This window comes from Acomys minous (assembly GCF_964271855.1).
Source record: "Acomys minous genome assembly, chromosome: 6".
Classification (NCBI taxonomy): domain Eukaryota; kingdom Metazoa; phylum Chordata; class Mammalia; order Rodentia; family Muridae; genus Acomys; species Acomys minous.
This window is the reverse complement of record NC_140487.1, coordinates 31835550-31862653: the sequence shown is the minus strand read 5'-3', so window position 1 is coordinate 31862653 and position 27104 is coordinate 31835550. Positions and strand designations below refer to the sequence as shown.

General features: G+C 36.8%; 1 protein-coding gene across 6 annotated transcripts in view; it reads right to left on the bottom strand.

The window, feature by feature from the left end:
• The window catches only part of CACNA2D1 (calcium voltage-gated channel auxiliary subunit alpha2delta 1), a 423580-nt gene that overhangs the window by 187357 nt on the left and 209119 nt on the right, over positions 1 to 27104 (bottom strand). For all 6 annotated transcript variants that reach the window (XM_084784398.1, XM_084784399.1, XM_084784400.1 and 3 more), the window contains exon 4: positions 9555 to 9614. In XM_084784398.1, the coding sequence (XP_084640524.1) occupies positions 9555 to 9614 (60 nt within the window). The remainder of the gene's footprint in view (positions 1 to 9554; positions 9615 to 27104) is intronic.

Here is a 27104-nt window from a genome sequence, read left to right as displayed (position 1 = left end):
ATCCTATAAAAACCAGGAAAAGACTTGCAGGCATGGCCAACATATGGGGCACACATTGCACACATCTAAGGGTAACAACTGTGAATGTATTTATGTTTTTATGCAATGTGATGTCACAATATTCTAAAACTGGATACTCTTGACAGAACATTGAATCAATCTTTCTTATTAATATACTTAATGAGAAAAATCCAGTGAAGTTGTTAGTATAAAGAACAAAAGTAACATAATAATAAGGCCAATAATAAAGGTACTACCACAAAATATTAACACATTTGGTCTTTCAAAATTATATAGATTTCCAGGAAAAGAGCATGCCTGTGTTAAAGATCTAAAAGACTGAGTGACTGGTAAGACTTGGTGACAGTAGAGAGTTGGCGTAGGGGTGACTCAGAGCTAACTCATCTTGGACAATCTGTAGTGCCCCTGATGGGTTTCCATGGCTCACTTCGGTGTCTGATCTAACATCCTTTGAACTTTTAGGGAACATCTCTTAGAATTTACTAACTTAGAAGACTACTGGCTCCTACCAACCCCAAGCTAAGAATGTATCAGAAAGCAACAAAACCGATAACAGACTTTTCTAGGCTTAGCTATAACTGCCTACCTGCTGTTCCACCAATGTGTTGAGGAGAGAGAGAGAGAGAGAGAGAGAGAGAGAGAGAGAGAGAGAGAGAGAGAGAGAGAGAGAGAGACTCAACTTATTAAATCCTTTGTTCTGTAGTAACTAATATAGACTAATGAAATGTTTCCATTGGAACATGTTATTCATAACAACTTGAACCCATATTGCCAGGCCACAGTCACTTTCAAGATAAAACCCATAGGAACCATAAACAAAATATAGATCCACCATGAAACCTTTTGGTGATTATGGTTACAGAAAAAAAAAAAAACTTAACAACATGGACATATCACTGTAATATAATAAGATCTATGAGGTACACAGACTGGGAAAATGTAATAAATTTTCCAAAACAAATAAATTATCATCACAAATTCTTTATTTCATTCATTAAGTTGTACCAGGAATTTAGGATGTTTTTGCATGCATCCTATGAGAAATACATGACCAAAGCATTAAACAGACAAACATAATGCTCACTAAATATAAACAAGAGATTATCTAGTTGTAAAAATTTGGAGACATTTTATATTAAGTTATTTATTTTACATTTTACTTACTTTGTTGCTTGTTTTAAACTTTTCTTTATCCCAGGCTAGGCTCCTGTCTGTACCTCATGAGCTCTAGCATTTTAGGACAACAGAAAAACTGAGAAAATGGGGTTCATGACACTAAGAGAAAAAAAGTGTCTGAAGGAAGAGAAAATTGAAGCGTGTACAAAGACTAAGTATTAAATTAAACAGAAGATGCTGATTAGATTTTGGGAAGTGATCTCCAAAGGAGGCACAACATGAAGCTTAATCAAATGGCTGCCTTATATGTGAAAATAAGAAAACAAAGGGGAAGCTTCAGAACGCAATTGAATTCTGCAGCATAAGACAAAGACAGAGGGAAATCAATAAAGCAGGACGGTATGTGATGGCTTTTTGTGTTGTTTGTTTTCTTATATTTGCTTCTTTGCTTTTTTTCATTTTCTAACGTTAAAAGACTCAATTTTTAAGTTGAAAGCAATGGAAAGTAAATAAAATGGCAAGCTGGGCATGGTGGTGCTCTCTTTTAGTCCCAGCATTCTTGAGACAGAGGTAAGTGGATTTCTGTGAAGTCAAGGCCAGTCTGGTCTACATACTGAGTTCCAGATTAGCCAGGCTATGTAAAGAGATCCTATCACACACTCAAAAAAGCAAAATAAATAAGTAATAAGTAAACAAATAAATAAACATATAAGATAGACTTGAAAGACAAATATATACCCATTCCTCAGGCTGTATCAGATGGCTGAAGGATGGCAAGAAACTGACAAGAATGAACTTTAAAATAGTTCCCTTTCCTGGGGACAGTCGGTCACTCACCTAAATTTCTATAAAATTTTGTCATATGCCATCAACTCCAAAACTGAAGCCTAGTTGCATAATTTAAAGATATTGTAGATGAGTATTGTATTAGACTACTACATAGATATTTCTCAACTTCTAAACTTAAGCATGGCATCTCTAAAATATCTGTTTTAGATATATCTTTTAGGGTGCATTTCTGGTTGCTTTGTCTACTTGGTATCAACTGAATTGTTTTTAGTGGCTTTTCGGTATTCTGGACAGTGCGCTTCCACTTAAAGCAATTTACTAAGTTCTCAGTCATCATCATCATCATCATCATCATCATCATCCACTCTTTTGGGCCATATTCAATGTCCAAAAGAGCCCCACTGAAACCATACCCCAGATACTATGCCAAAGGCCGGAACTTTTCTTACAAGCTCCAAGTTTCCCGGTAGCACAAACCCTTCAGGGAGAAAAGGTTTCAAACCATGTGTTTAACTCCTGGAATAGTCTCTCTTTCCCACAGCAATATTATCAAAGCCATTAACATATCTTTAATTCCACCAAATTGAATCCATTCCAGCATCTAATGTTATTTATCCTCACTACAAAATTATGTCTGGGAATAGAGTTATTGTTCCAGAATGCATCCCTCAAAGAGATCCAGTAAATGAGAGGGTGCAATCTCCAACTTCGTGGGTCATGAAGGAGATGATGCTCCAATATTACAGCTATAACCTTCAAAGTTTCTCAAAGTGCTAGGCACATGTACATCACTTGCCTAACATAATTTATAACAAATGTTTGAAGCTACAGATAAATATAACTAGAGGGTCCTCAAGAGTTAGCCTACATATGATAACATAGGCTAAGAGCTGACAAACTGTCAGAAATCTCTTTTGATGCATTCACTTATTGAAAGTCACATGATTGCTTCCTAGGGAAAAGAGGTATATTGCCAAGAGGCCCAATGGCATGTAAAGGACAAGGATGAAGTGAGAAAGAAAGGCTACTTGCAAAACCATGTCTTCCTTTACAGAGAGAAAGCGTAAATAAATAATGAGTGAGTTATTTTCAATAGGTTCTGTGATACAGACTAAGTACAGACTTGTAATCCCTATTCATTGTAACTAGTCAGAGCTTGGAGTCCATGTCTGCATAGTGTTCAGTGTCTCTAGCTAAAGAAATTTCAACGAAGCAATTAGCAATGTCAGGAGTGGATGTGGCAAGTGCTCAACAGGAGGGTGAATTCCCACTGAAGGACTGTGCTAACCTGCTGGAGATCATATCAACTTGGAGTTTGTAGAAATATTTTCCGTGGGAGGCAAATGGTGGTCACAGAAGCAGAGGGGCAATGACTGAATATCTCAAGGACACAGTAGTGTTAATGAGAACAACAGAGCCTGAATCTTAAAAGAAATAAGCATTTCAAGAGAATATTATTTTTCCAAAACTGCAGAGCAAGTTAGTGTCAGATCCAAAATTTAAGTAGATTTGCATAACACTAAGCCCATGTTTCATAACCACGCCACAGCTGTGGGCAAATATATTCCAGCATATAAACGTACAGTTCAAACGAATTTTTCATTATCTCTTCAGTAATACTGACAGTAACGCTTACAAGTAAAAACAGATGTCCCAATAGTGCAAGTTATTATTTTTTAATAGAAGTATATGCAGGCTGTTATCTGTCATGCATTGTACTAGACTATCTTTGTATTACATTAGCCAATCTCCCATCCCTGGAAGTTTGCATTTTAGTGGTGAAAAAACACAGAGGAAGCATATGCATTGAAATATAAAAAGGATTTAGGAAATAGCAAATCTAATATTGGTCAATCAAAACCAAAAGGAGTTTTTAGGGATGAGCAAAGGTCTGAATAAAGTAATAGCCTTTGAAGAATAACAAAGACTTACTCTGGGATGTTTATTTCACGTGGATAGTATTAGCTGTTAGACTGACGCTACAATAGTAAATTAGGAAAATAGTATGTAGGCCAGATGACAAAACATAAAGTATACTTTAAATATGATTACTGATGACTTTCTGTTCCCATGTCTGTGTATATGAGCATGTGTGTTTGCATGTGAAGATCTGTGCTGGTACTTATGTGGGCATGCCTATAGCCACCTAAAGCTATAATCTAGAGTCTTCCTCAATTCCTTTCTCCCCTTATTAATGAGGAAAGGGGTTCCGGTGTAACTCAAAGCTTGATTTGAGGGCTAGTCTTGCTCACCTCTTGACTTGGGGATCCTTTGCTTCAACCTTCTGAAGGCTGAAAAGGCCAATAGTTGCCACACCGGCCTGACATTCCTGAGTGTTTGGAATGCGCTTGTAGGTCTTTGTGTTTGCAAGCCAAAGACCTTTAAGCAAGGAAGTGAAAAACAGAGGTTTTGGAAGTAATTTTTCAATGAATTATATATAATTTTAGCCATTTATATTATTTATGGGTATTCCTCATCTTTTTCTCTTTGGTCCAAAATTTAATATGGTAAATCTTAAATTTAACACAAATAAGCCATCTGTAAAAATTAAGAAAATAAAGCTTATATTATAGAACGCACTGAAATGTCTGACTTATAGATTCTCTTTTGACAGCTGTAATTTTGGCAGTAGCTGGTTGAAGTAATTGACTCTTCACATATCAACAAGGATGAATCTGGGCAACGTTGTAAACACTGGCAGCAATTTCAGAAATCTCAGCAACGGACTCATTTCCATAACCTCAGTCTCAGAACATGGAGGCAACAGAGTGATTGTGAAGATGGAGACCAGTCATCCTGTCCCATTCCTCAGTGGGGAGCAGCTCTCTACCTTCTTCCTCCAGTGTTGGTTGAACAGAATAGGAAAAAAAAAAGGAATCTTACACAACCACTGCAATATCTAAATTTTTTATTATCTTTGGCCATGCCGCGGTAGCATGTCACTGAGGACCATTCACTATGTTCTAACTTGAGCTTTAATTGAAGTAATATAATGGAAGGTCAGAGCGAACACCCAGAAATGTTATAAAAAGTGAAAGCACTATTTTTTTTTGGCCAGATAATACGTATTTAAAGATACTGTTTTTCTTTTTCCTTTTCCTATTCAATATAAGAATCAAGACATGAGCTATCATTCAGGCTAAGCAACCACTTAAAGCCAGCAGCTCTTACACGCTATGATGGTGTCTTGAACTTTCATCCTGGGCACTTACGTTTAGATAAAAACACCAAAAGTTAGTCTAACTCTTTTTCATTGAATAGTTTCCTTTCTTGGTCTTAGGGAACAGTGCTTTTGCACTGTGGCTCTTTGTAATTTATTTTTATGATGAAGGCAGATGCATAAGAAGTATCACACAGCAATTTTAACAGGTTTTGAATATAGCAATAATGCTACAAAAATTAAGATATGCAAGATAGCCAACCACAGAGAGAAATTAAGAAAGAGGAAATTGAATCATAGGCTGATATTATTTGGATGATCCATCAAATTCATTTATTCACTTATGAAGAGAGCAAGCCACCCTCCAGGTTTAACACACAAAATCAAGTCCTTCCATATCTAGCATGTATGCCAGGTTGTCACACAGAATACTGTTAGTCTTTATGAATTAAAATAAAAATAAGTACAGTATGTTTTCTCATTGCACAAACCATCCGTGTGATAATTAACAAGGATGATGCAATTCCATGAAATGAGCAGAGACAGATGAAATAATTCAGAATGCCTGTGCCTATGAATTTTGCCCATACAAACACAACATTTTGAATGTTATAATGTTAAAGAAACAACATCAATATATGGCTTGGCAAAATGCTTTTGACAATTACAGAATTAAAGTTCTATTGGAGTACTAAATTAGCCCGATTGACTCAACAACATTCAACTTCAACAGAAAAATTTTCCTCTTCTAATTTATTTTTGCTGTGCAGCAAAAGCTCAAATGGTTCTGCGAATGTTTTATTTACTGGCCAATTTGTAGACATCTCCACTCAGCCTACACAGTAACAAGCTGGCACTAATAAGCCATACATAAAGATCCTAGTTATTAAAATACAAATTAGGCACCCCTATGTTTATACATGTGTAAGTACAATTAATAGCGCAGGCCTAGTTGGAACAAAATTGCTTTAGTTAACCAGCCGTTGCAATGCAATCAAACGAGATTTCAGATGCAATTGGAAAAGATCTGTTTGGTGAAAATAATGGAAACTATTTCATGCGGAACAATTAGTTTACCAAGCTTCCCCACATCCACCCACCTGCCCTTAATCAAATGATTTGTCCATCTTAAGTGACATGCTATTCCTCCTTTAACGCCCATGAGTTGCACAGGGACCTGACAGACAGCTGGTAGATGTAGTTTATTTACAAATATTGGTGCGAATTTGTAAATGCGAGACCACATAAATGTTAATCTAGTTAGAGTGTATGGCCTTTGTTCCCTCCCGGGTTATTAGCAGCGCGTGCCAAACAACAGAGCTGGCTGGGCAGTTGTTCCCTTGATTGTAGATTCATGTGGGGATGAAATGGAGCTAAGGGAGAGTGTGAATTGCAGGAGCCCCTTCTCGTCGCCAGCATTTAGTGCTTCGTCTTTGTTCTTGCTGTTTACGAGATTTCTCTATTTTGCACAGTTGAGGGGGGGTGTTAATCAGGTTTTGCCTAAGGAATATTAATGAAACTTGCCAACTGGTACTTGAGGGAGGAAGTGGAATATTATATTTCTTTTTGAAGTGGTAATGCAGCTTTTTAGGAAACCCTTTCGGCCTTCTTAATCACCCTAGTCTTAAATAACTAAAGAACTATTGTACTGTTCAGCAACTTAAATGGGAAAAGGGTTATAAAGTATGAAGTGGGGACCTTTTGTAATGGGCTATTTAGTTTTAAATTAAACATAGTCAAATGTTTGCTTAAAATACTGACAAAATTTGCAGCTGAGTTTTGAGTGTTTTTTATCAAAACAGAGATCTGGTGTTGACTATGTTTAGTTACCAACTACCAATTTGAATCTTCTTCTTGACCAAAGGGAGTGATTTAGCTTTATAAATCTTTGAGTTAAAACATTGTATACTTTTCAGAAAATGATGGGAGGAGAATGTTCTACTTTTTAATCATTGGAATCTAAATATTTAGCAAGGTTAGTTTGGGTTCTTCCTCCAGGCAGAACAATCATCACAGTTTTAATGTACTATCATCACACCATGGTCGCCCAGAGAGGATGCTGATGTGTAGGTACTTGGGTGGAATAAAGGGATGTGAAGGACCCAACCCTCAAGCATGCATATCATGAGAGAAGGGTGCCCTGCAAACAGCAGGCACAGCCCTCCACCAAATGTGTGCAAGAAAAATGAATCGTCAGGACTCTTGACTTTTTTTTCCCTGTAAGAGTCTCCTTTAATTACAATATGGTATAAACATGCCCCAAATGCACTATAGCTTAATGAGAACTTAAAAACAGAGATTGTTCAAGAATTCTCTACATAGTGACTATACATTATTTGATAGAAACATTTAATACTGGGATAATTGGTTTATTTTCTATCCATATAAAGTTTACCAGTGGATTTTGTATCATTATGAACACGCTTGTTATCCAGAATGAAATTTTCTAAGAGTGCTCCCTCACAGACACAGGCACCATGCCTCAAAACAGAAGTAAGGGCTCCATGTTTAAAAATGGTTGGCATCTCACAAATAAGAGCACGACATAAAGTTGTTGGGAATGAGAAAAATAAGCAAAATGCCAGAGTCCCTTACAGTTGGTGATTTTGGAGAAGCACTGAATATGCAAAAGCTAACACACTGGATGTTATATTGTAAGTCATGTCATCTACCACTTTTTCCAAGAGGCAAAAAAGGCATTGCTAAATTGATTGACTTTGCATCAATGAGGCAGGGTCCAACAACTCACAACATATCTGGGAATAGAAATATATAGCTACTGTCTAAATACAACAGCAATGCTATAGAAGGACTTAGTTTAAGCCTGTGTCATTTTTTTCTTAACAATGACATAAAATATCAAATGATTTAATGAACCAGTTTTTTTAAAAAGAGGAAATGTGTAGTTTCTGTATTACAGAGAAAGACTGTGAGGTGGTGATGATCCTTGTAGTTCTGCTAGTTATCCAAGATTCAAATTCAATCAACAGGAATTGCACTATAACAATACCACACAGACAGGATCTAGTTTTATGTTCATGATATGTCACATGCCAACCTAAAAGGAGAAAGAGAGGCAGGAAAAAACTTCCCGTTCATATAAATTAGAAAAGATATTTGTTTGAGTTGCTCATCTTTAGACTATATTGAAGAAACACAATTTTAAGATTATTTTCTTTGTCTCAAAGGTATTACCTGCATTCTAACGCCTTCATTCTAAAAGTGCATGCTTGTCAGTGTTCAAGATGGTTATGATTTTTACTTGTCCAACAATTGTTTTTCATATATTACAGGTGAGCAACTGACATTCATTAACCTAACCATGACAAACAATTGTGGGTCAATTCAATATCTAATAAGACCCAACAACCCAGTCAATACGATCAATTCACTGAAAAAAAATTAAATGGGATGACAGCCAAATAGAGCCACCACTTAACAGATTGTTTGGTATGTGCTAGTAGATAAATAAGAAAGATCAAAAATGTCAATCAAGGAAGCTCATTAAAAAATAATGTTATTTAAATTAGTTTCCTTTCATATAAAATGAACAAGCAAAACAACAAACACAAAGTAGTCACAGCACTTCCTAGCCCAATTGATGTAATAGTTTCTGAAATTTACATCTGACACCTTTTAGCATAAGATCTCAGATAGTATCATTATCTGTTAGTCACACTCCACTCCTTTTTGAAACAGCATCAATAGGTTGGGGGAAGGTTACATGTCAAGAATGAGTTGTCTGGTGCTTATCAGCAATTAGAGACTGAAAATGTCTCCATTATAACTATAGGCATCAACTATGTTACCAAAGAGCTTTAGGTGACAATTTAAGACTGACTTCTATGCTGGTTATCATTGTAGATGGGTAATGAAAACGTCATCATCACAAGGAGGGTTTCTGAAATGCTGTTTAATTAACCCGACATCCCTTAGACACATCATACCTATCAAATAAAAGAGAAAATGTGAAATTTAATGCCAGATGGCATGTCCAGAAGTGGTCCAGAGTAGAAGGACAAATGCTTCCAGCAAAACTAAAATAAATCAAATTGTATGAGCTGAATACCTGCATATTTACCCACCAACACAGTTAAAAAAAAAAACATTGCTTTTTTTTCTTACAAAAGCCAGTTGAGTGCAACTTGCTTTTCAAAATAACCATGAAGATTATTCAGAGGACATGATTCAGTGCTGCTTTAATATATTGTCAAATGCCTTTAAGAATAGAAGAACATTTTAATATGTTTTCCTTTCTTTTCTTGTACATAAACATGAGCATGAATATTCCAACTATTTTAATTGGTCCTGGTTACTCAAAAAAGAATAGAATAGATTTTGGCAGTTTGGGGTCAAATTCCTATACCACTGTAAAGTTCCATCACTGACTATATTGTAATGTGGCTAAAACTATGCAAACAAAAATACTGTTTAACTTAAATGAAATCATTATCAAAAAGGTCCTTACTGCAAAATCTTCCCTCCACTGGTGGGCTGCTTGGACTTTCTCTGCTTCCATAGCCAGGCGCTGAAAAAGAAATGGTAAATCTTAGACATTCATGACCATGGCCACAGGAACATAGGATTATACTATAATACACAATCTGTAAGCTGATACCATAATTGACTATGGGGCATGAAAAGCAATAGACAGTATTAATGGTGCATAAGTACTAAATCAGTTAGCAATCTAACCTAGTACAGTTGATGCTACAGCAATAAATTATCTACTGTTCTTGACTACTCCTTATTTGACCTATGTTTCCTGTTTTATCAGGAGTGAGTGCTTTCTTTCAAAAACTTACATTTCATTTTTTTGTAATAAGTTTTAATGAAATAAAGACAGTATATTGATTGGAATATAATACCATTCTTACTAAATACTACAATATATTTCAGTCAATAGAAAGAGAATGATGTTGAAATATTAATGGCATATAATAAACAAAATGGCATATTTATAATAATGCGTTTTGAATTTTATATTTGTGTATATATTCTTAGGTGGTTCAATGACGATTTGAAAGATTGTAAACTCAAAGTGCACACAAATGGCTTAATTTAAACTCCTTTTAGTATTATGAAGTAAGGAGTAAGTACAAGGCTACTTTATTTACTTCAAGAACTTTAAAGCTGAAATATAGGTGCAGAAACAGCACAAACTTAACAAACACAATGAATATAAATGTATTAAATTTACGTAATAAGAGACAAATAACAGGTTAGCCTTTGGGAGACTATAAGTCATCCCGTGGTTTCGTAGTTGTTGCAGTCTCTAAGAAATATTCCCAGTGTTTGCTCTTCTTATGAGTCAAGACTACACAAAATAATGTAAATATCCCTTAGGTCTCTCTCTAACATTTTGATTTCTATCCTTTATGTTTAACACTACAATATATTCATTTTTCTAAGATATTCCTTAGGTATTACCAATGACTGTGTAATACAATGTAATAATAAATATAAGAAAGACTCAACTCCTTGGTCCTTTGATTTCCTCATGTGTGTCATGGAATGTGGATACCTGTGTGCGCATGTGCATGCACACACATACACACACACACACACACACACACACACACACACACACACTTTAGATAGAGATTTTTTATGAAGTAAAGGACATTTATTTTGAGAATCTGAAAAGTTTTAGGAACCCAAAAACAGCAAGTTAAATGCATAAAAAATATGTATTTTAAAAAGTTAAAATATAAAAGTTGCTAAATTTTATTTTCTCTGCTTGAAATATAATAAAAATATATGAACTTATGAAAAAATATTACTCCATATCTTTATTCATAAAGAAATAAATGAAACTTTAATCAAGTTTCATAAATGTTCCAAATACTGACTTTTAAGATAGTCTGTGTTATTACTAACACACTCACTAACTGCTCTTTCTTGTGGCAACGACCCGAAGGTCATTACTTACAGAAATTGACATGCCTCCTAGACACGGCGAGCCTCTAATTAACTTCTATTCCAGTCAAGTGACATTTTAAAAGCCAATAATCTACCACTGAATGCCATAGGGAAATTGCACTAAGACTAATAAAATCTCTATCTAATAAAATGTGAATATTTTATTGTTAGCCAATCTCCATTTCCAAAGCTGGATATATAGGTATGTCCTGTAACAACAGCTTATTTCCCCAAACAGAAAACATAATTGAGACTTGGTAGCACAGGATATAGGTAGCTGGTTAGGTATTAACAATCTTGAAAGTCACAGGAATAAACTCTTCCTTCATACTCAGCAGTCTGTAAAAACAGGACCTAAAACTCTAGGACTCCAGTTACAGACCCAAATAAAGAGATAGGGGTTTTCTTTGTGGCCTTGGGTGGAGACATGACTAAACTAGCTGCACTAGCTGGATGGTCCCAGCCTTGTCCAACATTTTAACATAGTGCTACCATGTGGTAATCTACAATGTTTATGTGCAAGAACTACCCAATTCAATAACCAAAAAAAAAAAAAAAAAAAAAAAGCAAAAGACTTTAGTCTCTTAATATCTTAAGGAAATTTATGACTTTGAAGAATGATGGACAGAGCTGTTACCTTATCACTAGTGTCCAGCCACGGACTCTCTAGTAAGGAGCCAGGACATACATATACATATATATATATATATATAATCCCTTCCCACTACAGTTCATCCACTGGGCCTGACAACCAGCTGGACAGGAACAGTATAAAAGAGAAGTCTGAAAGTCTGAGAAAGGAGAATTGCTGCCAGTGAGGCCAGGATGGACTAGATAGGGAAATCCTGTCTTTAAAAAAAAAAAATCCAGAAACAGTATAAAGCCTGCCTAAAATGCAGGCTGGCACATGACTTCCTCACTCCTTCAGCCTGCTCCATTATACTGTTTGATATACATATCTTCTCCACTATGCCCTGACTATCCTGTGGATTTTTTGATGGAGACCACAAGGACTGGGATGGAGAGGAAGCAAACATGAAGCCCATATTGAACACTAAATTAAACCGCATCTGGTCCAGCCATGAGCAACTAAAGGAGGATACTGGCCAGTGGTCACCAGCCTCGCTAACTCCATCTTATCCTCTTTAGCTCTGCCTTCGCATTCTTAACTTCTCTGGAGTTGATGTTGAATTCCTAGAGAAACAGAACTCGCTGATTGGTAAATATCTTTGTGACATCGGTTCAAACAATGGCCAAGCAATGAGTATGCAGAACAGACTTCATCCAAAGGCGGGCAATTATCCATGATGGGAAGGCCAGGGCGCGTGCTAGAGCAGCAATGGCGCTTCCCTAAGAATCAGTCTACTCTCTTAAAGCAAGGACAACTATAACTTGCTCCGGTCCACCTTGCAGGAGCAGAAAGTAATGAGTAACTAGAACCTGATTTGACTAGAACTTCTTAGCTCCACATACTTCTTTGTCCCTTCCTCCAATTCTTGCTTTATTTAAACCAAAAATACTGTTGGTACCTATAAAATAAACTTGGGGTCCACTGATACCTTTATTGGTTTTCATCTGAGTAGGGCTACATTGAGCAAATTTTCTCTATGTCCTTTCGCCATCAGGAATCATGATCTCTTTAGTTGGCATGAGTGAGGCTGGTTGCTGAGCCTCCCCTACTGGGGCTGCCTGGATCTGTTCTTTGGCTTTTAAAATTGCAGTTTCAATACCTGAGAAATGTGAAGCTTAATTCTGCTTATATTATGACAGAGTAGAGAGGGTCACTTAAACAGCTTTATTTTAAATGTGTGTGTATAAAAATCATTTATATATAATATATAGAGGTATTTAAAATTCATATATCCTACCTCCTTTGAATTGTACGTTTAAAGAAAGCACCTTAAAGATGAGTTTTACAGACTCAGTTTCAACAAAGCACACTGGGCGCTAAGCCTTCATTTTATGTAGATCAAGCTTATGGTACAATGCCAGTTTTTAATTCCATTAAAAGTCCTATCATTTGACATCCATGGTGTATATGAGGACATTGTGGGATCAACACTAAAACAAAGACAGAAATCTATGATGTCAGGTTGATGGAAAACAAAAATTGCAACACAAAATCATAACATAAGTTACTTTAGGAGCTGTCTTTACAAAGTCATCCCTCAAATGCAGATAGATGATTACTAACGGTGAAGAAGATTTTGATATGCCATGGTCTTCAGGGACTGGAACAAAATCAAAGCAAACAGACTAGCGGCAGCTTATCAGATGAGAGAAAGGCCAGCTCCCTGGAGGCCTATCCATTCACAGCCTTCACACTTGCCTATCTGTATCTTTTCCACTGGCATTGAAATCTGGCATATGACGTGAATAGAAGTAGAGCTGTATTGAAAAGAGACAGTTTTATCACTCTAATCGATAATAGTCAAATATATCTCTGCTTACAAAATTAGCATTTTCTAAACTTCTAACTGTATTGTTTCCTGTCCTATGGATTAATTTTAGGCTAAGTTTTCTTAAACTTTAAGAGAAAAAACAACCATAAGGGTATATTTTAAAGAGGTTTGAAAACAAAATATGAAGCACCACCACAGGGCTATTTGGTAAAGACTTCAAGGCCACTGACTTTCAACTTTAAATAGGAAGTGTTGACATAGAGAGGCCGTTCCAACAGATTCTAAAGGAATGTCTTTGGACAGTGTAGATCAGGATAAAGGGCAACAGATATAAACAACAGACTAACTCAAGAAAAATATTCATTTTATGTGATTTTGATTAATGTTCAACAGTCAATATCCAATAAGGGCTGGTAATTGTTGTATTGCACCTGTATTGGCAATCTAATTATCACTCTAATGAGGTTTACTAATTATCATTAAAAGGATCAGGACACATATTTGAATGGGCTAATACCTTTTGAGAATAGTGGATTAAGGTGAATGAGCACACTTCTGCATTCTGGAGAAAAGTACCAAAACTGCATGGGCTTCTGAGGAGTGTGGCACGGTGCGGCTTCTGACTGCTGTGCAATTATGTGATGAATTTAACTGTCTTCAGCATCTCAGATATTTATGTATTGTACATCTCTCCCCCCCTTCCCTCTCTCTCTCTCTCTCTCTCTCTCTCTCTCTCTCTCTCTCTCTCTCTCTTTCTCTCTCTGTGTGTCTCTCTCTCTGTCTCTCTGTCTCTCTGTCTCTGTCTCTCTGTCTCTCTCTCTGTCTCTCTCTCTCTCTCTCTCTCTGTCTCTCTCTGTCTCTCTCTCTCTGTGTGCGTGTGTGTGTGTGTGTGTGTGTGTGTGTGTGTGTGCGGGGTGGGGTGTAGAAATCTAGACATTGTGTTTCCAGTTCAACCCCACTAACACAGTTCCATAGATTGCTAGATCTATAATCACGGAGGGCCACTTCAAATATGTAAATATGACTAAAATGAATGAAAATTCCTCAGCAGGGCCTATATTTCCTGTCTCTTCCTATAGAAAAGCTCACATCTATAAAGACACATTGAAACAGACTTTTCGAAGCTTTGTAAGCTAAAAAGCACCCATTCCTTATTTGAGTAATTACAAGCCAATAAAAGTGAGGCATCTTTGATATGGCCTTGTCCTAACCCTGCAGCCACCTTGTATTCCAAGAAGATCAAAACTTCTCAGGCCTTTCCTGGAGCAGTGTCAGATTTGGGAGGAGTTTGAAAGGTGTAACAAGGACATTCCATTCAGACAAAATGGTTTTCTTCATGCTGCAGCATCCTGAGTGCTTTCAATGGTCTCCCATCTATGGGTGAAGCAAAGGTGTATCTTTTAAGGACTTTTGAAAAAGAGGAGGACTTACAGTGTTAGGAGGCAGGCTTAGTTGGGACCTGTGTCCCATAGTTGGGGTAACGGAGCAAGTATAAAGACTTTGGTATTGTAACAGGTGTCATGTCACTCTTCCTTGGGATATGGTGTGCAGTTTGGTTAATTGGTGAGCCATGAAGTGACAACAGTAAGCAACTTCTGACCTTGGACAGCAGGGTGGGGTGGACTGAGTGGGCTGCCCTTAGGGCCAACATAGGGCCTGGCTACATGGAAAGCCCTGGTTCTCTAATAACAGAAGTGATAATTCTGCAGAGGAGAGACTGGTGCTGAGGGTGACTGGAGTAAAGCCTCCCTACGAGCACCTTGCAGAATCAGAAATGAGCTGATGGTAACCTGGCCACATTTGGCCAGGATGCCTTATTTGTGAGTACCTCTTACTTTCTTATTTGATTTTTCCTCTCTTTAATCCTAAAGACCATGTCAGTAGCTTAAAGACAGACTTTGAGTGTAGTAAATAAAATTCCTCTCTCTGTTTTACCCCATTCTTGCTCTTTTTAGCTGCCATGCCAGGATGGGTAGCTGAGCCTTGCTAGAGACTCAGCTTTTGCTAAAAGCTCCAGTGTTAATACACTGGTCAAAATATTCTCCTTCTGAAGTAGTTCAATATTGGGATCCATGTGATTTTAATTTTATGCTTTTCTTCATTTTGTAAAGCCATAGATCAACTGGTACCTGTACAGAACCTTCACCCCTATATTCATTGTCTTTGGTATAGAAAGGTACTCGGCAAACAAAAGAGAAATGGCAACACCAACCCAGCCAAAAAACCTGCCTGAAAAATATGCCAGGGCAATGGTGGAACAGAACTTTTGGGAGTGGCAAACCAATGTCTGATTTGACTTAAGGCTCAATGTACAAGATGGAACCCATATCTAACACTGCTTATGTGACTGAGAAGCAGAGCCTAGATAGTCTAGAAACCTAAGGTGAAACCAAATATTACTGGTCAAAAAAATAACAATAACACGACTCCTAATTATATTCTGCTATACTCATATATCAGTGCCTTACTCAGCCAGCAGCAGATGTTAACAAATACAGAGATCTACAGACAGACAGACAGACAGACAGACAGACAGACAGACAGACACACACACACACACACACACATATACACAACAGCTCTAAATGTGATGTCTCCATCAAATCCTTCTCCTCAGAGCTGATTGAGCTCTGTAGAAGAGGAGGTGAAAAGAGTTTAAGTGTGAGAAGGGATGGAAGACACCAGAACAAGGATCTCTAAATCAACTGAGCAAAGCTCATATGAACTCAGAGACTGAAGCAGCAAGTAGACACAGGTCTGCACTGGGTCCTCTACTTGTTTAGTATTTTCATGGAACTCCTTTTGTGTGTAAATGAGGGATTTCATGATTCTTTTGCTTTCTCTTAGGCACTGTTCCTTTTCCTGATTTGCCTTGTTCTACTTTGATGTGATGGATTTTGTTTAATCTTACTACATTTTATATTGCTATGTTTTGTTGTTGCTTCTTAGAAGCTTGCTCGCCTTCAATGAAAGACAAAAAGGGAATGAATCTGGAAAGGAGGAGGGAAAGGAGGAACTGGGGGTGTTAAGAAAAATGAACTTTGTTGCAGAATATTTGATTACACTGTGAACCCCAAGATTGTGTACTAGGAAAAGCTGCTTCTTATTGTGGTATGGCTCAGCCCTAGCACACATCTTTAATACAAGAGCTTTCTGTTATCAAGAGCTAAATAAAGTCAAGAGGCAGAGCAATCAACCAGTTGACATGAAGTAGAAAGGAGGGATTCAGTTTGACAGGGTTTTTAAGACAGCGTGGGAAAAAAAGAAGAGGCTTCTTCTGAGAAGTTGACTGAGTAGGACGGTCAGCTGTATAGAAAGCCCTTTCTTTTAAAAAATATTTATTTATTCTAATTTAATCATGTTGCATCCCAACTGTAATGATTGTGATCCCCTTGCTTGTATCTTCCTGTTTCCACCCTTCCTCTTTCTTCTGCTCTATTCTCTTCCCCGAGACCTCTGACCTTGGGGCCCTTGTCCCCCATCATATGACCACAGCCTGTCAGGTCTCATCTGAATAGCTTGTATCCCCTTTCTCTGTGTGCCCACAGGGCCTCCCTGCTAAGGTGGAAGTGGTCAAACCAGAGGCACCAGAGTTCATGTCAGAGGCAGTCCCCACTCTCTCCACAACCTTGGAGAGTGAGCTGTCCATGGGCTATATCTGAACAAGGGGCCTCGGTTTACTGCATGCATTGTCCTTGGTTGGTGCAACAGTTTGTGGAGGCCCCTTTGGTCTAGATGCACCTGCCTTGATGCATCTAGCCACCCGTGGGGCTCCTGGACCCTCTGGGTACTTCCATCCCCCCATTCTTCCATACCACTCTCAGCCCTCGGCCCAGAGTCTGGCTGGGAATCTCAGCATCTATTCTGATCCCCTGCTAGGTGGAGCCTCTCAGAGGACATCTATGTTGGGCTAACATCCACTTATAAGTCATAGGGTTCCCTCACTAAGCCATTAAAAACAAAGAAATCTTGACATGTGGAGGCAAATGGGTGGAAAAGCCCTTTCTTCTCCTCTACCCTGTTTTAAATACCCTCCTCCCCAATGTCCCTTCATTCTGTTTACTTATGTTCATTCCCTGTGGGCTGGTTCTGCCTTGTGACCTATTTTGACTTTATTTAGCTCTTGGGTTAAAGGTGTGTGTTAGGGCTAAGCTACATTACAAGTACTTGTTTACAGTGAACAGAAAACTCCAGGGTCAAAGACTGAGCCATGCTATAATTATAAACAGGTTTTTACAGTGCACAATCTCAGAGTTCACAATGTGATCTAATATCCTGCAACAAACCTGTAATTAGGATATTTTGTATGAGAAAAGAATCTATTTTTAACAAAAGAGGAGAAGAAAGAACTAAAAGGGAAAGTAGATCCCAGAACTCTTGCTTTCTCCCCGTGACTTCTAGAGGAGTACTGAGGGGAGGCAGTGAGGAGGAGATTTCTTAGGTCCTCAGAAGTGTTAAGGCTTTAACAGACTGGATTGCATAACATCTGCATAAATATTTAGTGCTACTCTCTATTTTAAAGATATGCAAACTTATCTTTTTAATATGCATAGACAATGTGGTTGGTTTAAATTCATGTAAACACAGAGATCCATCAGAATTGTTTTGAGACTTCTAGAAATATGATAATCTAATGGTTTCACCATGAAAAGCTTAATATGTGCAGGAATCATTCCAATTAAAAATCATACTGCATATACCTACATATTGTTTAAAATGGGTCTATAAAAACATTATTTCTACATCATAAAAAGGCCCATTGAAGAAAAAGAGCCATCTGAAACTTGGGCCATTAGGTTAAAAGTTCCCAAATGTGATCACACTAAACTATTAGTATGAGTGAATGTGCGTGTGCGTGTGCGTTTGCGTGTGTGTGTGTGTGTGTGTGTGTGTGTGTGTATGTGTGTGTGTGTGTGTGTGTGTAAATATCCCAAGAAACAATGTGACTTGGCGAGTTTGTGTGCTCCCACAAATCAAAATGGAGGATCTTAAGGGAAGATTATGAGTTAGAGTTTAGTCTGAACAATATACAGAGATTCTTATTCAAAAGAATTACAAAAATAAATGCTAAAAGTTACTTCATTTAAAAAAAACACCCAGAATATCTAAAACAATCCTGTACAATAAAAGATCCTCCAGAGAAATCTCCATCCCTGATCTCAGGCTGTACTATAGAGTAACAGTAATTAAAACAGCATCGTACTGGCAGAGCAATAGGCTGGTTGATCAATAGAATTGAACCAAAGACCCAAAACTAAATCCATACACCTCTGGACACTTGATTTTGACAAAGAAGCCAAATCTATATAATGGAAAAAGTATATAATCTTCAACAGATAGTGCTGGTCTGACTGGATGTCTACATGTAGAAAAACATAAGTAGATCCATATTTATCACCATGCATAAAACTCAAGTCCAAGTGGATTAAAGATCTCAACATAAAACCAGATACACTAAATCTGTTAGATGAAAAAGTAGGGAAGAGCCTGGGACTCATTGGCACAGGAGACAACTTCCTGAACAGAACACCAACAGCCAAGGCTCTAAGACCAATTAATAAATGGGATATCATGAGACTGAGAAGCTTCTGTAAGGCAAAGGGCACTGTCAACAGAACAAAGCGACAACTTACAAAATGGGAGTGTGGCTTTCTTAAGAGGTATTGCCAGCCCCAGGAAACCTTGATTTTAAATCTCTGCAGCAAAGCAGTTCTCACACAGTACAGCCTTCCTGGGTTCCTTAGTTCTTTCTAAACCACCACTTGGAAAGAGGATTGGTTCCTCCTGTGTGAAATCATATCTCTGGGGGAATTGGTGGTATTCTTCTTTGACATTCAGCCTGTGTGAGTCACACAGGGAGAAAGCCATGAGGAATATCAAATTATCAGATAAGACTGATGTGTTTTCAAAAGCATAGATTCCAAAAAAAGCCAACAGCAGATATAGATCAGCACATTATAGGGGTTCAGAGGAGGTGGCTAAGGCAGACTTCAAGGAGATTTGTAATGTATTATTTCTCTCAGAAAGTACTATAGCCCAAAGAGAAACAGTAAAGGTAAATTACAGACAGTAGTCAGACTATTGGTTTCTATGCATTTGAATATTTGCAGTCTTACCTACAGCAAAATATATAACCAAGTAAAAATGAATATTGTTGTAGCTTGCTATTGCTTAGCACACTTATTCTGTTAGAGTTCTTCCTTAATTTCATCTGAGGAATTTACATTTCTGATAAAGTTTTAACTTACATGGGAAATTAACTGAAAAAATTTAGGAAGCATGTATATTGTAAACATCAGATTCTATCAGGTATTGATTCCAAGATGTGTGTGTGTGTGTGTGTGTGTGTGTGTGTGTGTGTGTGTGTGTGTGTGTATGGCTATATATAAAATAGTATATACAGTATTGTATTTCCACTAGAAGGAATTATGTATTGTATGTACGTTTTATATATTACTTGTATGTTATATTCTCTAAACTCACAAAGCACATGCTTACTGTTTCTAAAACTAAGCACACACAAAGTAATTTGTAAAATTTATTTTTGTATTTCTTTCATGTAAGAATCCCTGTATATTGTTCAGACTAAACTCTAACTCATAATCTTCCCTTAGGAGCCTCCACATCGACTCGCCAAGTCACAGATATTTCCCTTTCAATCAGGATATATGTATGTGTGTTTGTTTATATATATTTACATATTTATATATTTTATATTTATATAAATTGTATTTTTATATAAGTGATATACATATATACAAGTGTTTACCACACTTTTATTATCAAGTGGTGAAATATACTGATATTAATAAAAAAAAAAAAGTACAAAAGCTACACTCCAGTCAGCACTGGCACTGTTCAGCACCAAGATATACCCCTCCATTACATGTTTACCATCAGAACACGGAACAATGCTCATTTCTAAACACGGGCGATGCAATCCATAAAAACCATCCCTCTGCACAGGCATTGTGCAAGCTGAAGGATCTCAATCAGCCACTTAACCGAGGTGATTTAGCAAGGACTATCCTGCTGTGCTTTCTCGGTTTGAACTTTAAAACTAGGCCTAAGGAATATTTCTGTTTTATTTACACTTGATTAGAATGACTTTTTCAAAAATTTTGCTTTTGTTTAATACCATAAAACATAAGTATATAGTTATTTTTTTCCATTTCCCATTTTTTGTAAATCATGGAAATTACAAGACCAAAGAAGCATCTAATAGAATCCAATATAAATTTAGGAAAATAATCCTTAATACAGAAACTCTCCTGAACTCTGAGAAGCAGGAGCCTTTTTATTCCATATGTTCAAAAGAAAAAGAAAAGATTGTGTAACTCAATAGAAAGCTTACTTTAAATTTAAATTTGTAAAATAATTACTAAATAGAGATTTAAAAGTTGTATAGTTCAGTTATTTGTGTCAACTCAAATATCTTATCACATTTGTAGCTATTTAAAGGAAATGCAGAAACAATTATCTACATAATAAATTATTAACATTGATTGGTTTAAACAGAACCATAAATGCATCTTACGTGTAGAGGTGAAATGTAAGGGTGCAATAATAACTCATTTGATAATTATCTATTTTTAATATGTTGCATTGTGTGAAGTAAAGGTCCCACAGCAACTACAGTACTTTCCTTTTTTGGAGAACCAGTTCAAAACCTATAATATATGCAAAATATATGAATGAAACTTGCTGAAATAATGCTAGTCATCATTTATATTTTCTATTTATAACCAAGTAAAAAACAAAACTTTGGAACAGAGCTTCTGGATCATGTTGTATAGATTTCAGCCTAGATCTGTCATATTCAGTAAGTGCTTTTGAAATTAACCACAAAGCTTCAAGTCTAATCTCAGAGTTGTAATTAGCTCTGAGCAATTGGCAGACTCTTAGAAAACAGAAGCCAGGGTAAAGGAGATTTCATCTGGTGAGAAAAGCAAAACCCCTCTTAGCAGCAAGAAAGCAAATGATGTACAACAGATGATTGACGTCACATTCCTTCTGCTCCACAGTACAAAGCAAAAAATAAAACATTGATAAACGGAATGCAATTTTCACATCAGCTATGTGCCTAGCCGCTTGTAAAGAATCAAATAATGAGCTTGTTTAACCACTTTGGCCCCCAACCAGGGATGCCAGTCCCACTGATGTCCAAAGAGCCTGATGATATGTGGGTCAATTCTGTCAACCACGCTCACTGCGGTACATCTTTTCTTCTGATCAAGACTTGAGAACACTCTTCTAGGGCAGCATGTTTCATGGACCACAGAAATTTAGTAATAGTCACTCTTTCCAAAACATTAAGTAGAAAACAATTTGACTGAAACCAACAAAAGACACTGTCCTCCATGATGCCAAACCTTATCACTATTATGACACACATTAAGCTGTTCCTTGTACATGACCAAGTGTTCTTTCCATGCCAAAATAACAAACAAACAAACAGTTCTCCTGTGTCTGTATACCTTCCATATCTTTCACCATGTATGGCAGAGAACAAGCACGTAGTCACTCTGTGTGGAGATGCAGAGATAATGACTTCAAGGCTTCATCAAGATTGAAAACAAGGTTCAGAGAAGCATCATCATTCATTGTCAGGACACTTTGAAATGCCAGACATTGCTATGACCTTCTAGTCTATGAGACAAGCATATTTCCCAATGAACGCATCATCATTTAATTGTTTAAAATGCTACATCAACTGAATGTTACATAAACATCTAAAAAGTGTGGGATTTCACCACTATACAGCAGAGATTGGTACAGGGGCAGTCCCTCAGCAAGCCTCATCCTTAGTCCTCCTGATAAGTGCTCTGGACTTCTACCCAGTAAACACAGGTCAGCGTACAACTGTCTCTAACTCCTGTGCCAAGGAATCCAAATCCCTCTTCTACACACACACACATACACACATATAACACCTAAGCACAGAAACAAAATAATATTTTTAATTAAAAATATGTTTACTAAGACTGTAAGTTTCAGAATTGGTTTGGTTAGTACATCTCAACCAGTTGCACATTCAGTTGTCATGTTGAAAGATATTTCTCCTCAGGACTTATGGGTTCTTATCATGTGAATGGAGTCAGAGAGACTAGATATTTTAAAGTATTTATGTTGCAAACTATGTTGGGAAAGACAGAGACTTCCTCCAAAGTAGAGAATATGCTAGTGTTTGTACAGAGAAATAAAGATAATTCTGTGAGGCAAGTTGTATAGGTATGTAGGTCAGCCCATCTGACAGAGCAGGGTTTCCTCAAAGCAAAGCAGGGTGGCACATGTTTATAATCTCAGAAAGCAGAGGTAGGAAGAGTTCAAGGACTTCAAGGCTAGTCTTCAATATATAGCAAGTTCAAGGCAATTCTGAGCTACATGAGACTCTAAATCAGTAATCAAAAAAATAAAAGATAGATGCTTCCTAAGATCAGGCTTGAGGCAGCCAGCTGCCTGAAGGCCTCATGGCATAGGAATTAGGAGTAAGTAATACAGATGCAACCCCTGCTGCCTACTGTGCCCACGTCCATTGCAACAGACTCAGAGTCTCCCGCCCCTATGGAACTTAAGTTAGCTACCCCAATAGCATTTAACTAGAACAAATCATTAAATGTAATCTATTTTGTAACACACTATCATGTGACTTACTACCAAGTGAGTTTTATTATTTGTATGTAAATCCTCCCCATTTAGTAGCTGATTTCTCTCCTCAGACCAATGGTTCTCAACCTTTCTTATGCTGTGACCTTTCAATACAGCCTTGCGTTGTGGTGAGCCCAACCATAAAATTATTTCTTTGATACTTCATAACTATAATTTAGGTACAGTTATGAATCATAATGTAAGTATCTGGTATACATGATATCTGATATGGACCACTTTCAAAGAAGATATGACCTAAAGGTTGAGAACCACTGCTTTCAGGAATCTAGACACCTACGTGACCACCCTAGCAGAGATTTGACCAGGGACCTTAGGGATTCAGATTAAGATTTAATGTTGGCATGTAAGTCATGTGAGGTGCAACAAGATAGTGGAAACCAAATTCATAAAACAGAATAAATTCCATATTTACAAATTATCGGGATGTTACTGAACACCAAGAGGTTAAGAACAGGATGCCTAGAGATTACAGGAGTTTACCCCGCAGGCATTAGGGAAAGCCTGTGGGACTGAGCATTCAATAAGGCTCATGGGTTCCCGCACTGGGCTTTTCCTTTGGGTGGTGGGTGGGCAAAGACATGCCAAATTACTCATGTGATCATCATTAGTGAAATGTGCTTGGTGTTACGTATATCAGATAAAGACTAAATGCCAAATGCTGCACCCTGAACACAACCACAAAGAAAACAGTGTGTAACTGGGCTGGCAAGCACTAATGGTACATGTGATGAACTACAGTAGCAGTGATATTCAGCAGGTTCAAACATACCATATCTGATTGTGTCTGCTCTTACAGAGCACAGATGCTTCTGTTCCCAGACTCACAATCCACTAGCTAGTGTCGCCATTGACTTCAGTAGTTCTTCAAGAAGAATGCATTATTTACGTGTTGAAGAAACTTGATGTCTCTAAACAGTACTCAAAGTTCACCAAGCCCAGGTTGGGCAGCTTCTCTCGGGAACTACTTAAACTACACCTATCAAGCCTGAAGCTCTTAGTGTGAATGCTGTCACTGGGCGATCTAACAAAACCTCTGAAGTGCACTGAAAAGTGAATATCATCTTTCTAAAACGAATGTCCACAGTGTGTTACAAAAAGACATTTTATATTACCTTAATTGCAAATTCTCACAGCTATGGGAAATAAAAGGGCAAGAACAAGCTATTTTATCTAAAGCTCTTATTTAAAAAAAATTTTTTGGGAAAATATTGGATATGAGTATGTGAAGCGAAATCCACTGTTCATATTGATAGTAATTTAGAAAGGGAACCAGGCCCTAGACTGATTTTGTAACATAATTTTAACCTTATAGACTTTGTCTCTGAGACAAGTATCTTAAATTTAAAAATAGTAAAACAATAAAGGAAACGATGCTTGCTGAGGAAACAAAACACATAGAAATTACCATAGTACATTATAACCGAATGTGCACACTGACTTTCACAGCCCAGTGTACATACAGATTTTAGACATTTTATTGAAGCCTCAGTGGTCTAAAAATAATCATCAGGATTTAGAACACTTTCTTATCACAAGTAGATTTTTTCCACAGATGATATTTGTAAGCTTATACACATCAATATGAACTGAAGATAAATTAACACAAAATGGTTAACAGGGAGAATGGTTTTAAAAATCCATCCAATTTACTTTTATATCTATGGTGACAGGACCATAAAGAACCATTTATCTTCTCATATAATTTGCCTTTCAACACTTTACTATCCCTAAAGTATTTACCATCATATTTCTATGATAATAAATTAAGAGTGTTAAAACAGCTTGAATTATTAGCTATCAACTCCAATGGCAGGGTACGTGTACCACCTTGCACTGCTCCTCAGTTGCTTTTAAATAGATATTTGAGGCAATCAGCTACTGCTCATCCATACAAAGACACAGAAAAAGGCAAAAATATCAGAAAGTACTCTTTCAGCTATACTGAATACCACGGTCACATTGGTTTTCATTTTTTAGGTACAGTTTTGGCTTGGCAAAGGAAGAGCTCAGGAAATAGGGAATCACATTCTGAAGTTCAAAGTACAGAAGACAAAACCCAGGACTTCCTCACCTGTACAATGGAGCCAGTAGAAGCCACTTAAGAGGTTTTTTAATGAGTTAATGGAGATTTGAACAAAACAATCTAAAACAACATCTTGGCCACGTTAAATATTTTGAAGTAAGAATGGTCATAAATGACAAAAGGGATTTAATTTACTAAAGCTGTTACCAAAGAAGGGTAAGTTTATGTCCTCAAAAGCGTTCCCATGATTTTTACTTGCTTCAGACACCTTCGGGTTTTCATTTTAAAGAGGGATTTTCATCACTAGAGTTCTTTTTACTTCATACTCACTCATTTTACTTCTATCAATGGTGATTTATGCCCAGTGTTTCAGGCTACTCTGACTTGTAAATTAGCTATCATTCCTACCTTGCCATCTTAATTTTTCTTTACCTTTAAACAATTTACCTAAGAGTGTAGTCTACGCACACAGGCTGTCAATTTGGTGAGTAGGATGTCCTAGGAAAAATAAAGTGTGATCTTAGACAGAAGGTAGATATTATTTTGCCCATGATGCTTTGGAAGCATGCCTGCTCCATCAATCTCGGGATGGAGTATCTATCTGCACAGCTGCTTCTCAGGGGTCAGAAGAGAAGAATAATGTGTCCATCAACTGGAAAGTCTAGTAAAAAATGAGATTACCTTTTTTTTTGTTTAAGTATCAGAAACATTATTCATTAATAATGAATCATTCTTATTTTCCTCTTTTCTGAGAACACACTTTTTCAAATGCTGAAAATATTTAGTGTCTCCCATCTTTTCTTTTAACTTGAGCAATACTATTATTATTATTATTATTATTATTATCCTTGTTCTCAAGTAACTTTTATCAGTTTCAGTGAAAGCTTCTGGTAAATTACAAATCCTCATAATAGTTCTGTGATTATTCTATAATTTTCTGCTCACACCTCTTATATTGGAGGCTTCTCAACAGTGAGAAAATTGTAAGCTGTTGGATCTCAAGAACAAAATTCAAAAGGCCTTCTTTTGTGCCTCTTAAAGAAAATTGGCATTAAGCTCTACATCTAACATGTTAATAATACCAATTGTTAAACTGTCTGTTTCTTTCTATAATCTACAGGGTTTTTTCATATGTTACCTTCATTGAGCATCCTACTGAGGCAAAAATAAAAACAAGGGCTGAAGTCCTCTTAAAGCTTAGCCTTTGCAAACAGTTTTAAAGAAGCAATCTTCATGCTAGTTTAGTAGGACAGTAATAGACAATATAATATTGTATGGACAATAGTAGACAGCATACTATTGTGTACACGGTAATAGACAGCATGCTACTGTACAGACAGTAATAGACAATATGCTATTGTACAGACAGTAATAGACAGTATGCTATTGTATAGACAGTAATAGACAGTATACTATTGTATAGACAATAATAGATGGCATGCTATTGTACAGACAATAATAGACAGTATGTTATTGTACAGTCAGTAACAGACAGTATACTATTGTACAAACAGTAATAGTTAGTAGGCTATTGAACAGTCAGTAATAGCATACTACTGTACAGATAGTAATAGACAGTATGCTATTTTACAGTCAGTAACAGACAGTATACTACTGGACAGACCGTAATAGTATACTATTGTACAGTTAGTAACAGACAGTATATTATTGTACAGTTGGTAATAGACAGTATACTATTGTACAGAAAGTAACAGACAGTATACTACTGTATAGACAGTAAAAGACAGTATGCTATTGTACAGTCAGTAATAGACAGTATACTACTGTACAGATAGTAATAGTATACTATTGTACAGTCAGTAAGACAGTATACTATTATGCAGACAGTTATAGACAGTATACTATTGTTTAGACATTATACTATTGTACAGAGAGTAATATTATACTATTGTACAGACACTGTTAGATAGTATATTATTGTATAGAGTAATAGACTGTATCCTATTGTAAAACAGTAATAGACAGTATAGCATATTTATAG